Source organism: Phragmites australis, chromosome 3 (assembly GCF_958298935.1).
Source record: "Phragmites australis chromosome 3, lpPhrAust1.1, whole genome shotgun sequence".
Lineage (NCBI taxonomy): Eukaryota > Viridiplantae > Streptophyta > Magnoliopsida > Poales > Poaceae > Phragmites > Phragmites australis.
The window spans coordinates 1162548-1179746 of NC_084923.1; the positions used below are offsets into that span (position 1 = coordinate 1162548).

A 17199-nucleotide genomic window follows, 5' to 3' on the forward strand; every position below is an offset into this window, starting at 1 on the left:
GGTGGGCCTTCCAACTGATGGTGATCGCTGCGACTGCTTTCCGCGCTGTCCCCACCTGTCGGCGACTTGTGGCGCGCCAATCGTTCTTTGACTCCGCGGCGGCTTCTGTTGACAGATGTCTGCATTGGAGGCAGTGTTCGAAAACGTCTAGACGGAATTCGCTTGTCGCTTTGCGCGTGGAGAATGACAGAGAGTTATGGATTATAAAATGAGTGGGGGCTTCTGTGAATAATGATATTTATTGGCAGTCGAGTCCAGCTTTGCTTTGCTACATTGCGATTGTTGGAAAGAGGAGCCTGCCTTAGAGCAACCATAATATGATAAAAAATAGGGTACTAAACAATAAATACTTTCTTACTATTTGGTTATATAGCAATTGTTGATAATAAGTTAATGAAATATATTATTTTTATAGTGCTATTACCGTATACATAAATATCGTAGTACTATTTATCAATTATCATAACTACCACTCCACCTGATACTAGATCCCACATCTAATATCGACTTAGACGAGATACATTGCCCTGGCGGAATATTGAGTGCCGCTCCACCATCTTGAGATGGAAACGAGAATTCCAATGTCCTGCTGCAAGAAAGAAACACTTTGGAGAAGTACGAGCACGTAAGCTATGCTTGTGTACTTGAGATCGTAGTAGTGCCGCGTCCCCAGAAAAGAGGCAGACCGTAGTACTAGTAATACTCCTACGGGCTCCGACTTGATCTCTACACTCAAGCTTCCAGTGTTTCAGCTGTGTGATCTCTGACGATCGAAGTCTCGCAGAAATGATTCTTGGAGAACTTTTGCGAATCCATCAAACTGTTGCATGATTACATGCATAATCTGCCGCTCAGAACTGTATCTACCCCCACATCGAGTGCACCACCTTCATACGCGTACGCGATAATGCCGGCGCACGAACTGCGTGCGGTTCCTTCCTTCCAGAAAGAAATCGCTCGCCGATCTCGCCCTGTTTTCCGGTGGCCGCGCGCAGCGCTAGCCGCCCCACTACCTCGGTTCCCCTGCACACGAACCGCCTCGGCGCGAACAGCAGCGCGCACTCGCTTGGTTCTAGAAGCAAATTTTACTGGATTGAGTACTATAAAAATCTCTTTTTTGATAATATATATTTAAAAATCTCTTTTTTATGATGATATATATTTACTCTTTTCGGTGATGTAAATAAGATAGATGATATAGATAAGATTATGCAGAATCTTTCTGAGCAAATTTTATGAAAATTTGAGAATCTTTCTGAGCAAATTTTATGAAAATTTTATGAAAATTTGCTTCCCTCGGTTCGTTCCTCGGCGCTGCTGGTTGGGCGCAATTCGCAAACAACGTCGCCCCACGCGCTGTCGAGCGTTGTTCTCGGCGCAACGTGCGAGCCAGCCAAAGCACCACGGAAATCACCTGCATGCAATGCAAGCAGAGCGAGCCCCTAGGATAAGAGCAGGCCCGATTAGATTAACCTGACCGTGGCAATGCTTACCGCAATCGATCCATCCAACACGCTGTGCATGGCGCCCCAACACGTGTGTAGATACCGTCGTGGCGAGCTGCCGCCTTCACCAGCTCCGTCCTTATGTCTGCTGGTTGGCAGCGAGCGCGCACACTTGCTGCGGCCATGGCCCCGTATTATACTGCTCGCTTCAATTCCCATGCCTGATGCAGTCGTGCAGACTGCTGCCGCCGCCTGGTCTGACTTCTGAAGCCTGGTCTGACTTTTTTTGAATTTTTGGGTGTTTTTCAACAAAATCAATTCTTTAGGGATTTTATTTTGCAACAAAACAAATTTTGGGAGAAAGTCAAAATCCAAGTGACTTTTAGGGAGGTTTTTATATTTTTCCCATTTCGTTTACTTGACCTTTTGTTTTTTATATAAAAAATTTAGAAGTATACAGTACTAATAAATATATTTCACAACGAATCTAATAAAAATTGTAATATCAAAATTATTATAGTAAAAAACTGATGATAAGTAAATAAAAACATAAGTAGTATTATAATAGTACTACTCTTGAACATTTTGCACGTAGAACGTGCATGTTTTCGCTAGGATTACTTAGCTAATAACATCCTAAGAAATTATATAAAATTGGTTTCCTATATCCCTATCTCTATATAGAGAGATATCCCTAAAATATTGGCTCCTTAAAAAAATTTCTCTCCAACAGATATCCTATTTATGACTTTCTATATTTTAAAATTCATCCACATAGGCAAACTTCTAACTGTCTCTCCCGTCACCCTGTTCTTGCGCTTCTCCCTTCCGCCCCTCCTGTCTCCCTTCCAATGTCAACATCTGTCGTGTGCACGCGTGATCAGGACGTCACGCCTTCGTTCACGTGCGACACACGTAGTAACACCCAGACACACTGTCGACCCGAGCAGGAGCGAGGGAGTCAGACGCGTACGTAGCCTCCCGTCTGTTGCCCCTGGCCTCTCGTCTGCATGCAGCACTGAGGAGAAATTGATTTGTTTTGGGATGAGTGGTTATAGCTCTTTCATGCAACATGTCTTGGATTCATCGTCATCGGGTTGATGAATTCATTATTGATGCGACACACGTAGCACACAACAATATCCGCTTGACAAGGAATCACACCATGGCGAATCTGTCCTTAGGCATCAAGTAGTTCATCGTAACAGAGAAGCAAGGCATTTGAGACCATATCAAGACTATTTCTCGGATTATCCTACGTACGGTCCTACTTTGTTCAGCCATAGGTTTGTAATCAGTACATATTTTTTTATTTATCTTTGTTGTAGATCGTGATATGTATAAATCATTCTTATCATACCCGCGTAGGTTTAGAATAAGACGTTCTCTGTTTGTACACATAATGTGTGCTGTAGAAGAACTTGATGACTACTTTGTGCATAAAAGAATTGCAGTCGGTAAACTTGGGTTAAGTTGTTTGCAAAAGATTACCACATCATTCCATATGCTGACTAATGGAGTAGTAGCGGATGCTATGGATTATTATGTTCGTATCAGAGAAAGTACTGCTATAGATAGTTTGAAACGGCTTGTCAAATCTACCATTGAAGTATTTGAAGACGAGTATTTAAGATCACTAAATGAGAATGATACTGCTAGATCACTTGCACTTTGGGGACACGAGGTTTTCTGAGAATGTTATGATCCATTGATTGTATGCATTGAAAGTAAGCTATGGTGACTAATTTTTTCACATGACTTATAAACCGGTAGTAAAGTACTATCACTATAGGCTCATTAGAAACCGATAGTGATAGAAGGATATATAAGATCAGTTTTATAGTAGTATCCACCGCAAGTTCCTGATTGTAGGATAAACATTAGGGCGGATCATGTAACTGATATGGTAGGTCGATTTGCGAGTAAGGATTTGTTTGGTTCTTAGACAAGTTTCGCCGAGTCTCGTCAGCATGGGCAACAAACAGTCCTTTAATGGTAGCAATGCTTTTCTTACCAACGTAAGCTTCAAGGTGAGCTCGTCGTCTAACCAAACTCCCGTCCACCTTTATATTCTCGCCCTAAGGTTAACATGGTCAAACCGTAAATGTAAACTTGGTTCGGACAGTACGTGCGGACTTGTGTTGCTGGTGTCTATCTATGGCTCCATCCTCCATTCATGGCTCGATATGTGGCCATGAACCATCATCATGCATGGTGGCCGCCCACACGCTCGGACCTGTGTGCAAGCGTCCAAGATATGACCCGTGCAGGTGGAAGACTAGTCCTAGTAGTTGTTAGATTCGATCGGTCAATCTCAGGGTTCAGATGAAACCAGGGCCACCCGTCGGAAGCCATGTCTCTTGAAACAGCTTGCAATTTGCCTGCAATCGCGTTGGGTTTCCATGATTGTGAAACGATTCATGCGTGTCGAGACGGCGACCCAATATCCGTCGCCATTATTCGTCTCAAATCATTGGGCGAGCAAGCCGGAGCATGCGAACAAACCAATCATCACAACGGCCGAACGTACGGCGCGGCGCCGGTGGCAGCGTGACGAGACGCGCGCGGTGATAAAAGTTGGCAAGAAAGACGACACGGCACCGTCACTCCCAGGGGCCACGGCCAGCGGCAGCGCGTGACGAATTCTACGCACGGCACTGGCACTGGTACGGGCAAACATGCGTACGTGACGAGAGGCGAAGCATTGCCTGGGCGGGAAGAAGGGCAGAGGCAGAGCGTCTAGCCGCTGCTGCGTTCCGTGAGCGCGCCCTGCACCGCGCGACCAAAGGCTCCTACGCACGCACGTCCTGAACTCCTGATCCATCGGCGTTATCGCGTCGGGCTGCTGGGTTCAGCCAGGCCTGCCCCGGCACGGGCGGAGCTAGTACTAGGGGCGTGTTTAGATGCAGGCTAAAGTGTGCCAAGTTAATTTTTAATCTTACCCGTTGATTTTGGCTGCCATTCGGTTGGAGACCAAATTTTGGACAGCCCGCGCACAGTAAACAATGAAGCTGGCAAATTTCCGGGCGGCCGATTTGCTCGCCCGCGAATTGGCTTGGCTGGACGGGCAGCTGTGGTGACGTGTTAACTATTGATTGGTACATTGTTTTTGGTTTATCGAGTTTGTAATGACAACATTTGCTAAACTGTACTATAAATCCGTTCAAGTCATTATACTTCTTACAATTAAATCTACAAATCAAAACCCATATTTAATATATTTTGATGCTAAAAAATTTAGTTACATATGAATACACATGTTATATTCACAGCTTTCAGAAATTTTAGCATGATTTCAATCCTAAGGTTTATTTCTAAACTCAAGTTTGACACTGCTCTAATATTAGCTTGGTCACGAACCAAACTTTATATTTTTTACCAAATTTTGGTATTATTCTGATTTTGACCCTGACCAATATTTGATCACATTTTTTTAAGTGTATAACCAAACACGCCATAGTAGACATCATATCATTGCGATGACGCGGACTGGGATTCAATTTGGGACGGATGGACGGACGCTTGCCCCAGCAGCGCTGCTGATTTGGACCCAGAGGGTGGCCATGCCACGTCCTGCTGCTAAGCAGGTGAGAGCGAGCTTATCGCTTGCCCGAGTGCGCATCGGAATAGCCAGCTGCATTGCGAGCCCTGCTCAACTTGCATGCCCACCCTGTCTTTGCATGGAACAGCCGTCAGATGGTGACCCAACGCGATAAAGAACGACCACGAATCAGCCCGGTTCGATCAGGGCAGGGCAGGGCAGGACTCGAATATGGGAATGGAAGGCTGCCAAATGCCAATGCAGCCACCTGCATGCTTGCATCTCCTTTTCTTTGCGTTTGCTCTGGTTTGGATAATCGTGCAATGCAACCGCGCACGCAGAAGGGTATGGCTGGGTACTCGCCTCCTCAGGTCAATTATTGTGCCGAATCTTATGACCGTGCACGGCATGTACTAGCGACTAGGTATGTACCGATGTACGTAGCAGGCGATGGAGTGTTGTCTTAAGCAGAAGCACTGTAGTTCGCAGTAACTTGTGAGCTACAGAGGTAGAAAACTTTGTACCTCTAAGCAGTAAGCTTGTATAAGTTGTAACGTGCCAGTTCGTGGTGAAAATTTAAAGGGGAGGCCGATGACGAGCGACGCGCTTCCATGCGGCTGTCGTAGCTTTCGTCGCCTGAAAAGCTGTGAGAACTTTCCTTTTTCGAGGACCGATAAAGCTCTCTAAATGACTGAAACCATGGTACTTTCTGTCCGGAAGACGCCACTCTCGTCGAGCAAACTGCAGCTCTCTTTTCGAAAATCCTCTTTTGCAGACAAAAATAAAAAAATATGCGATAGACATTACCGTGTTTATTAAAATAAATAATATATTGATGTATTTATAAATTTAGTACCGTATTCGATACTTCAAATATCGAAAAATCAATTCAGGTATCTAAGTACCAAAACTCTGTATTCTGTGCCTGAAGTGCTGATATAATGAACAGTGTCGTATTCGGAATTTCAGTGCCGGATATAGGCCGGCCCTGCTCATGTCGCATCGTGTCGATGCTTTCGGTGCGCCCAACCAAGTCGTATCACGTTGTTTTGCTTTTGTAAGTTTTTGAACCCACGCGCTGACGTGTTTCACTATAATATGTGAATAGGCTAGTAAGAAGCCGCAGTACGACCAGAGAGTAGATAAGCACCGCGAGCAAGGGAGGAGAGTAGAAGCAGGAGCATAGCATATGGAGAGGAGAAGCAGCGCAAGGTGAAGAATAACAGTAGCTCAAGGAGAGAAAAATCGGTCTGAGATGAGGAGGGGCAGTAGCGCGAGTTACAGTAAATACTTAAATTATATATTTAATTAATACTTGTAATAATAATAGTAATTAGAGTAAGTAGATTGTTTACTCCATTCAATTATATTTGTATAATTGTTTGCTTAGTTTGATTATATGAATTTGATTATTTGTCGTTAGTGTAATAGTAATTAGCATTAATTTATATAACAGTAATTAGCGTGAATTTGTATAATAGTAATCATTTGTTTAGTCAAAGTAAGTAGATTATATAATATTAATTAGAGTGAATTTAATTAGTGAATATGATTAGATTATTTAATTAGTTTAATAACATGATGATCTAGTGGTGGTCTAGTGAATACATGCTTACCAAATGTGTAAGAAGGGTGTTGATGCAACGAGAGAAAAGAGATAAAAATAATGAAAAGAAAGGGTAAAAGATAAAAATAAATTTCATAAAGATTAAAAAAAATTGGGTTAGACAAAAAGATAGGATAAAAAATCATAATACACCAAAATTTGTAAAATTGATTTTTTTAATTAATAGTGGTGTGCGCCTGTTCAATTAGTATTTTAATTTAATCTATTAAAATAGTGGTGCGTACAAGAACTCCTACCCTTAGTTAAAGAAAAGAAGTAGCTATGAAGTCAAATAGAGTACATTAGTTTTCACCGTAAAAAAGTGATGATCACCTAGGTTGAGAGCGGCATGCTGATGCTTCTGACATCTGAAAAGTAAATATTGTGTAAATAAATCTAGCAAAACTAGCTTCCAAAGTAGTTTTAAAGTCAACTTATGAGATTAAGTATTTAGTCAATATAACTTTCATGTTAGTTTAATTAATATTTTAGTTCAATATTAATTATTAATTATTTTATTTAGATTTAATGTTGATGATTTAATTAGTATTGTTAATTACTTAAATATTTAGTATTGTGAAGTATAGTACTATTTAATTGGCATTGTTAGTGGGCATATTTAGTTGTATACCGTATATATAACTAAGTAGTTATTTTATTAGATGTAACTTTATTTAGCAGATATGGTATGACTTTCTATATTTATTATGGAGAATGTCCCATATTTTTGCACGGGAAGCTCAAACAATTCAGAACTGACAGCACATAGAGAGTTTGGTTAAGGTCTATAATGACATAGATGGCTTGAAATCATATGTTATGAGTTTTTTGTGTGAACTAGCAATCTCGTATTATTGTCCTAAGGGTGTGCGGCCACGACTTGTTCCAAACTGCTCAGTTATTGTTCATACGTTGTTCAAGATGAGAAGGAACAACATATGTGTTTTGTACTCATGCAAGGTATTAGAGGAGAACTTTAATATGAGGTTACCTATAGTGACATGACTGGTGCAAGGTGATACAGTGACTATCGTGAAAGAATTAGACCAGCACGTGATGCATGAAGATGATGAAGGGCATGTCGGGGAGGGTATTTCCGGTAGAGAGGGTCTAGAGTGGACCCTTCTGAGGATGCATGGAGATGATTCAGAATGCATGAATGATGAAGCAGGTGGTAGCGGGGATGAAGAAGTTGTTGACAACGTTGATCCGGTGCCTGCGATCCAGTACTTTCGTGGTTTAGATTGTGCCGTCATTGAGTATAACACCCTATCTAACTAGATATACCAGAATAGTGACATCTAGGTTGGACAGTAGTTTCGTAACATGAGGAGGTTATCCACTTTATTAGCAATTATGCTGTAATGAAAAAATAAATCACAAGTGCGTCTAGTCTAACCCTACGGAGTATGAGGTTATATGTATCAAGTACCTGAATTGTCCTTTTCTAACTTCGATATATTTGACACAGCGGCGAGTCCGAAGCATATGCGACATTGCGGTCAATCAGGCGTGGGCAGGTCCTCTGCTCCACCACCATCGGGCCCCCGACGTCCCCGGACGTACACACTCCATCAGTCATTAGTGCTGAGATGCGGTCCTCATCGCAGGAGAGGTAGAGAGAAACTGGACTGGCTCAACTCGACCGACTTTTCAGGGGGTGACCTGTGAGAACTATTATGTATATATATGTGTTTATCGATGCATGACTTTGTAATGTGTGTTCATTACTATGTATTGATGAAGGTGCTTTTATTATTGATACAATAAACATATGTATTATTGTATGCATGTATTGAGAGAGAGACGGAAACATCGAGGAGAGACAACGTACAGAGAGGACAGAGAGAGGGAGGACCAAGAGGGAGTAGAGGGAAAACACTGCCGACTAAAACCTTCAGCCGACAGTGATTCCAGCGAATCACTACTGGCCAAAGGCTTTAGCTGGCAGTGATAACTCTCTTCACTGCCGATCCACCGAGCCGGCAGTGATAGTCGAGGACTATCATTGCTGGTTTCCCACTATTGACTCCAAAATCGGCATTGAAGGGGTTTTTAAGTCGGTAGTGAATGGGATTTCTGCAGTAGTGCTGCCACTTTCAGAGGATTGTATGATGCAAGCTAGTGATCAAAGAAGATGAGATCAATTACATGTTGCCTACATCTCTTACAACTATAGAGCTGGGAGTATCTCCCAGTTTGTCAACCTTGGGTGCTCAAGAGCTATTATCTAGTCGCCATCTTCGATGGCGTTGCAAATAATATGAGGCCTAAGATAGGGTATCGGTGGATGCATGCTAGGCTGAGATGGATTCAGTAGCAAGACCATGGTAGCTACTCTCGGGTGATCAGTGATTTGAACATCCTTAGCGTCAATCTCGTGAAGCGGGATCCATGGTGTATGGCACGAGTGGCCAAAATTGCGAGTGGAGGGCTCATCGTATCATATTATTAGCGTGACTCAAACTTATGGAGGGCCAAATGCTTTTTGTTATAAATGAACAGCGTGAAAGCATATTCTCCTAAGCGTGTACAGAGATAGTTTAGGTACCGACAGGTGGTGCTAGTACCTCCCTCATGAGACTCCGATCGGGCGCACGAGTAAGTGGGTTATTGTAGGTAGCATTAGTATCTTTGGTGATCCATGTTAATAAATTATAACTGTTTCTATCACGTATATGAGGAGAGCACAGTGGGGCGAAGGCATGCAGGACTTGGCATCCCTAAATCCCTGACAGCGTCAACTGCGGTGGATGTTGTCGTTCCTATTGTACAATACGACGATGCCACGTACTAGGAGCACTTTTCGTGGTACCGTCCTTCATGCATGCCACCTTACTCAGCGAACTTGTAGAGTCAGGTCCCAGACCCTTCCTTGAGGATCGTGCCCGCCATCTTCATATTGTGATAATTGATGCGGTATTTATAACAATTTTTATTGGCTAAGCCTCTGTATTACTGATATGACCCTTATTTTATATAGACCAAATAGACGTACGACATACATACATAGGCAAAGCAACCTTGTGGGAAAGCAAGCGGGTCATCAATGCGGAGGGATCGGAACTATCTTCGGGACTAGGGATGAAAACGGACGGGATAAATCCCGTTCCGTTCCGATCCGTTTTCTATATTTCCTTGTCCGTTTTTGATTTCGTTTTCGAAAGAAAATGTGAAAATGAAAACGGTTATGGGGTTTTTCCGACCGTTTTTGGATTTTCCGTTTTTAATCTAGAATTTCCCGTTTTTCTAATTGAGATCAAACTTCACAAATCACAATGTAGCCCACATACCAAGCCTGGTCGGCCAGTCCAAACATAACCTCTATCCCAAAGTTCAACCAGATCCCAGTGGTCCAGTCTCAGTCGGCTGCTGACCTACCGATGTTGTTCAAGCTCTTGCACCACCTACAATCCTAGTCTTTGTATGATTGTATGTTATGCCGAGTACTCGAGTTACGACATAATAGTTGTTTTTCAGTTGATACTTATGTCATTATGTGGTTTATCTGTGTATAATATAAATTACTTTTGTTGGTGTGAATTAATTATGTGTCGCGCCGATGCTTGAAATCATTATTCTACGGATCAGTGTTCTCATTTTAAATTATCGGTTCCTGACTGATACCCGTATATTTATGTTCGGATTGGTTCGTTTTTGATATCCCGACATTCCCAAGTTCGTACCCGTTTCCGGCTTTCCCGTTTTCGATTCCGTTTTCGAGAAAAAATGTGAAAATGAAAACGGTTAGGGGGTTTTCCCGACCGTTCCCGTTCGTTTTCATCCCTATTCGGGACTACATGAGGAAGAGAGGGTCCTGCTTTCGATCTGCTATATGTGGTTTAGGTGGTTGTGCCCCGCGTTGTAGAGGGTTTGACTTACTAGCTGTGGACTTGTCCCATGGCTCCCACCGCAGGCGCTCGTCTAGTGCCCGTGACGAACCCGTTTTGCACGGTCGCAAGAGACACCTTCTGCTTTGGAGCATCACGAGGAGTGAACGTAGGCTCTTGCGCCTGAGTAGTGTACACTGGGTTCACATGCCCTGTAGTGGCCACAACCTCCTCAAGCTACGCTGACACATCCGCCTACAACATCGACTCAAAACGAGGACATCATTGATAGTAAGTAGCAGACGCTTGACTGTAGCGTCACGCATGTTTTTAACTGGGATGTTGTAATGAAGGCTGCCAGCTTCATCGAGCTCCTCAGCCCATATAACCCCTAATATCCTAATGCACCATGGGGTTCATAGTGGTACCAGTAGGGCGAGCCTTTGGCACACCAGACTCCATCAGAGCATGTTCTAGGGGTGTCCATACTACCGCATGAGGATCCTTTTTTATGGTACATGTAGGGCAAAGTTAGCAGGGCCGGATACAAGTTCGGTGGGGGTCCCACAGGATAGGATGATGATGATGACGAGCAATGGAACACGAGTCAGGGGCCAACGCAGACAACTGAGATGAGGGCCAGACACCCACTAGACGTATAGATTCTTGGGGATTATGTGCGGCGTTATCATCATTGAGTCGCGAGTGCAGTTGTTCGGTGCACTTGTACATGTTAATGATACATGTATTATTGACTTTATTGTCATAGTCATTCCTACTATGTGTTATTCACTGTATTGTTAATTTAATTATTTTTAATTTATGTAATATTTTTCAAATAATTCTGGCACATAATTTATTTGAAATAATTCTGGCACATAACTCTTTTGACCGCCTTGTACTGCCTTTTAGATTAATACGCGACAGATCCTTTAAAGATATGTGCTAGGATTTGGTCGGCTTCGTGGAATTCGAGCTTATCACCGTTAACATTTGGCTTAGCCTGTTTGTTGTTATGCTCAGCAACAGTAGCCTTGAGCTTTTCATCGACCTTATTTTTGATGACATGACATTCATCGAAGTTGTATTGTCTGGTCTGATGAACGGGATATCACTTCCCACCACATCGACTCAGGCCTTTGTTATCTTCAATATTGCGCGACTTGCTCCTATCGACCATGGCTATGGTCGTATCTGAACCCCTACGTTCTTCTTTCCCCTGTTCTTCGATGACTCAGACTTGTCCTTGCTAGATTGAGGATTTTTGGTGCGTACTTGGGGTTCCGCGCACTTTGCACACTTGTTGGCGAACTCGAAGAGCTCTTTGACCGTGTGATTCTCCTAGTACCCATCTTTTCGAGCAGATCTGTGACCCGAACGCCTCACTTGAAGTCGATGATGACTGACTCATCAGAGATGTCTAGCATCATGTTACACCTGTCGCTGAACCAACGAATGAAATGTCGGAGGGTCTTGTCCTCACTTTGGTTCAGCCGATGGAGATTGTTCTCTATTCCTGGGCACTCGAATGTGTCTTATAAGTTGGCTATGAATCAAGTTAGGAGGAAGGTATGACATCTAGGATCTGGCAGGTCCATCGAGCGCGGTCAACAGATAATTGATCATAACCTTGTTGTCACCGTCCGCAACTTAAATAACCATGGTATAGATTTGTAATCACTTGTTGCTGTTGATTTTCTCATCATACTTCTGGATTGGACCCGCCTTGAACTTCTCGGGCCACTGTATCGACCGAAGCTCGTGTACAAAAGCTTCACAACCTCCATCGAATTCTTCAGGAGGAGGTGGGGGAGGACTATCATGCCTGTTCCTTCGAGCAGGGGGTCACATCGACCATCTCGTTCTAGAGATCTGTGATCGTAATGACAGTGGTCGTCCTTGCGGTGTTCCTCACGACAGTTGTCTATCACTGTATGTAGATCATGTTGATTACAAGGGATGCGATTCCTCGGGTCTTTCTAGTCCTGTGTCTATGGATAGGATAGTTACAGTTTGGCCTGCAAAAGTGGTACTCAGTCTCAATCACCTGAGCTTTTCGTCTGGGATCCCTCGACTCGTGGATACTCGAGTCTATGGCTCCTCGAGCCAGCGCCTTGCTGACTAGGACGCCTAGAGTTACTAGGATTGTTCGCTCTAGCGGCTTGGATTTGTGCCGCATTGAGTAAAGCTATGACTTGGTTAACCATAGTGGTTAAAGGATTCGTCGGAACCAACTCCGGAAGAGATCTCAGAATCAGATGGGCTCCCTAAATATTAGCATCCGGAGTGCTGAAAACATCACTACCTAGACTTAGCTGTGGTCGAGACGATGCTGCTCCACGGTTGCTGTTCAAATGGAGCTCATCCCTCAATGTTTGAGCCGCTTGCGGTGGAGGTGTGCCCACCGAAAGTCGTCATTGAAGACCAAGAGATATCTGACCTCCCGCGACCCGTTGATGGAGAGTTGTGTCAATGACACGTAAGGCTATAATTGCAGATATCTCTGGTAGCATATCATCAGCAACGCTGGTGCCATGAGAGACGACTACCGCTGCTGGATCCTCGGTAATCTACGTGCCATTGTTCTCCATGGCATTTGGATCTACCACTATTTGATCAACAGGTGTGGTATCAACTCATCTAGCTATGAACACGAATCCATTTGTTCAGTTGCTCTGGCTAGAGGTGGAGTTGTTGTTGCTACCCTCGTCGTTGTCGTACTTTAGAGAACATTGGGCTATTTTGGATCCCACTTAAGATGTCTCACCTTGCGGTATGCGTTTAGTAGTCTGGACTTGATAATACTAGTGTGGATCAGTTTACCTTGATGGTCCCAGCGGAAAATCATAGTTTCGAGCGTAATCTCCGACCTAGTTAGGGGCGATTTGAGATCCCTGCCTTATATAGGAGTGATATACCACCTCCTATCAATCTGTAGTCAATAGGAAGTCCTTCTTATCGCTCAAGTAGGTAAATCTGTTATGTATACTAGTCTTTTTGAGTTGGGTAAATATTTGAGGCCTTCCTAATATACACATTAGGTTTTAGGAGTATCAAGTATTGCAGATTTATCTACTTAAGCAACCCGCCTCGTTACAGGTTATAATTAGAATAATTTATCCTGTTTTGTCATTCACTCTCTCCCTCCAACATTTCCATTTCGTTACCAGCTACTGCTATATGACCCGTTTTTACTAATAAAAACAAATAAAAAACAAAAGGGAAATTGGTAGATAATCTCCTCATCTTTTTTAGATATCATCTAAAATTAAATTATATCATCGCTCATAACGTATTCGTTAGGTAGTGTTTCTATAGCTCATTCACATCTATATACTTAAATTTATGTTTAATATTATTTTATCATATGTTTATATTTTTATTACAACGCAGTACATTTAGCCATCCACCATGCTTTCACGAATCAATAATTCAAAGTTCAGCTAGGACTTGCCCATGCTTAACTGGGCCAATTTTTGTTTTACCCCTATTTGGGCCCTGGCTTTGTTCTATTCAGTAGCTCACCCAACTAATTCTAAATTTAGGTTAAACGATGATGGGCTCAATCTCCGGAGTCAAAAGTAGTCGGGCCTGAAATACAGGCCCATCACTTCCAGGCATCCGGCCTAGAACTCACTCAAGTCTGCTCCCATCGTCTTTTTTTTTCCGCGTTCGCACGGCGATTGCTCGCTCAAACCCGGGTTCCCGTCACTTCGTGGCGTCGCCCATCGCCGTCGCGTGCTAGGTACACAATACTCACGAGCGCACCACGTGTCACGCACGTCTTCGATTCCGGCCTGACCAAAACGGAAGAGGTCGAACCTTGCGTGATACGCCTCAGACAGGTGGCCAATCGGAACGAAGCAATTACACACCATCCCTCCGTTCCTGACTCCTAAAAGCCAAGAAGCTCAGGCTGTTTGGTTCATGACTTAAAAGAAGCCGAGCCAAAATTTACCCATGCGAAAATCGGTTTGTTTTTACTGTGTATCGTCACCATCGGTACTCCGTGAAGAAGCATCATTGTATTAGATTATGGATTATGGTTTATGTATTGTGAGAATTAGTTTTAAATTGTGATGGTTTATTTTTGTTTTTCTTTTAGGGCTAGAATATATAATCAACATAAAAACAAACATAGTTTAAAATTAGTATTATACCAAAATGGGAAAAAATAGTATTTGATTTAAAGCCGAGCCAAAACCTCTACTACAGGAAAAGTTTGGCTGGCTAATTTTTCAAAGTGCGACTAAATTTAAGTTTTGAACGAATTTAAATTTTCAAAGCGTAGCCAAAATTTAGCTTGGGCTGTGGAGCCTGTGGGCACAAGCCGACGCGCATGCACCGCTAGTGGCGCCTTGCGACGCGTAATTTGCACATGACACCCCACTTCGCTGCTAGATCTCGACGGTTTTGAGACTTTCGTCGCCTCCCACACGTTTCCTTCGCCCACTACTCCCCCCCCCCCCCCGCTCGAGCTCGAACACCGCCACCTCCGCATCCGCGCGCGCTGCACGTGAAACCCTAGCTCCGATCTCCCTCACCAGTCGATCGCAGCAGTTTGGCGGGGCGGGGCGGGGCTATGGCGAGCGGCATCTGAGCGTGCGAGCGACTGGGCGCGTAGATCCGAGGGCTTCGCTTCGCTTCGCGATGGCGAGGGCGGAGACGAACTGGGAGCGGCTGGTTCGAGCGGCGCTGCGCGGGGAGCGGTTTGGCGGCGCTTACGGGCAGCCCGTGACCGGAATCGCCGGGAACGTGCCGTCGTCGCTCGGCAACAACGTACACATCGAGGAGGTGCTCCGCGCCGCCGACGAGATCCAGGATGAGGACCCTACCATCGCGAGGATTCGTAAGTTTTGCTTCCATTTCTGTCCCGCCGAGCTCGGGAGCAGTAACCATAGTCGTGGCTCTGGATTCAACTGCTGTAGCTGTGTTGTTAGTTGTGGCTCTGGAGTATGTTGGTGCTTACTTGTCGCGTCTGTAATTAGTAGTGGCACACTACTTTATTTATGCTCGTTCTCTTATTTTGGCGTAATTTTGTACAATTTGCTGGTTTTTAGCCTGTAACTGATGTTTAACACTTGAAGTTAGCAAAATAGTTTGGTTAAGCTAACATTTGTCTACTAATGACTGTAGTTGATTAGACTGAAATTGTGCGTATTTTGTATGGTGTGTGGTTTGGTGATTCTAAATCACCTGTCTTACTTTTCCCCTCTAACTTACTCGTGCATGTTGATACCTACGATAATGCTGACTTCGATTAACCTAGATCGGTCTCCAGGTCGGTAAACTGGACTCAATCATTTTGCATGATTAGGCATTTTTAGTTCCTTGCATTAAGCTAAGTTGGACCTTGCCAACGTAATGTATCTGGCACACCCATCCATAGTTCAGCTGTGCTTCTGAATCTAGATACTTGTATTATTAAATATCCTTTAGGCATCTTTCCAGTTTCTACCCTTCTGCTTAGTTCGTTAGTTTACGCATGGTTTGGCTGTTCTGCAGCGCTCAGCTACAGAATATCAAACTTTTGCCAAATCAAAGGAGGCTGATGAAATAAATAGGGCTAGTTTCTGCAGCTAACTTTACGCATTGCATTTATTTTTGTTATTTTATTTCGAGCAGTCTAATAACAATAGGGTAATTATTGCTTTATGCCATTAAGCCAGGTCCCTATTTTATTTTTGCTAATGCCTCTCCAACTAGCTGTGGGACCATGTTTTTATGTCAACGAATGGAGTGACAAGAGAATAGTGATAGTTTAATGCAGCTCGGTTGGGGAAAGGAATATTTCACAGCTATAATAGGCTATTGCTCCTCAGATCTCTTTAATATTTACATGCCATTTGGTTTGATCTGGTAATTTTTATTTATGTTTTACTTCCTGTGCAGTGTGTGAGCATGCATATGCACTAGCCCAAAATTTGGATCCAAACAGCGAAGGGAGAGGTGTGCTGCAGTTTAAAACGGGTTTAATGTCAGTAATCAGGGTATGTTCATTTCAGTTACACACATACTGTGATTTCATACTCGATGTCGTTTTTTGACCTCTATGGCATCAAAGACAAAACTTTCGATTCTGATTTCAGTCATATTATGTTAGTAAAAGCTTTAAAAATATATCATCATGAGTCCATGACTGTGCTTTTTTATGACGACCATTATTTTCATATGATCAGTCTATACGCTTTTGGCAATATTAATGTTCACAATCAGTAATGTTTGGCTGCAGTTCTCTAAAATGGTATCTACTTATGAACATAGGGACTATTTAGCAATGCAGTAATTTGTTTTTTAATTGATTGTTCACCTTTAAAAGCTGTGACATTTCACGGGTACCTTGATGCTGGAGCATGTAATAGTCCCTTGGGAGTTAGTTGGGTGTCATTCCCCGACACAACACACACACTATCCCTTGAACCATAATTGATGGATTGTTCTAAATTAGATTGTTTGGATCTTTATTCTAACAGTTCATTTGCTCCTTATCAACTTCAGCAAAAACTAGCAAAGAGGGATGGCGGTGCTATAGACAGAAGTCGGGATATTGCTAAACTGCAAGAATTTTACAAGCTTTATAGAGAAAAGCATAAAGTGGATGAGTTGATTGAGGATGAAATGAAGTTGAGGGAATCTGCTGTGTTCAGTGGTAATCTTGGAGAGTAAGTATTTCACTTACGTAGTTTTATTCTGCATTTAACTTTTTGTAGAAAGCTTACAACATGCTAATTCATTTTTTTGAGACATGTTATTTCTTAAGCATAACTAAAATGAACT

At 43.2% G+C, this 17199-nt stretch overlaps 1 protein-coding gene across 3 annotated transcripts in view; it reads left to right on the top strand.

The window, feature by feature from the left end:
* The first annotated feature begins 14833 nt into the window (after nucleotides 1-14833).
* Nucleotides 14834-17199, top strand: part of LOC133911426 (callose synthase 9) — a 34888-nt gene continuing 32522 nt past the window's right edge. For 2 of the 3 annotated variants that reach the window (XM_062353664.1, XM_062353665.1), the window contains exons 1-3: nucleotides 14834-15271; nucleotides 16315-16412; nucleotides 16921-17084. In XM_062353664.1, the coding sequence (XP_062209648.1) occupies nucleotides 15073-15271; nucleotides 16315-16412; nucleotides 16921-17084 (461 nt within the window). In that variant the 5' untranslated portion in view covers nucleotides 14834-15072. The remainder of the gene's footprint in view (nucleotides 15272-16314; nucleotides 16413-16920; nucleotides 17085-17199) is intronic. The other variant, XM_062353666.1, reaches the window with a different exon arrangement.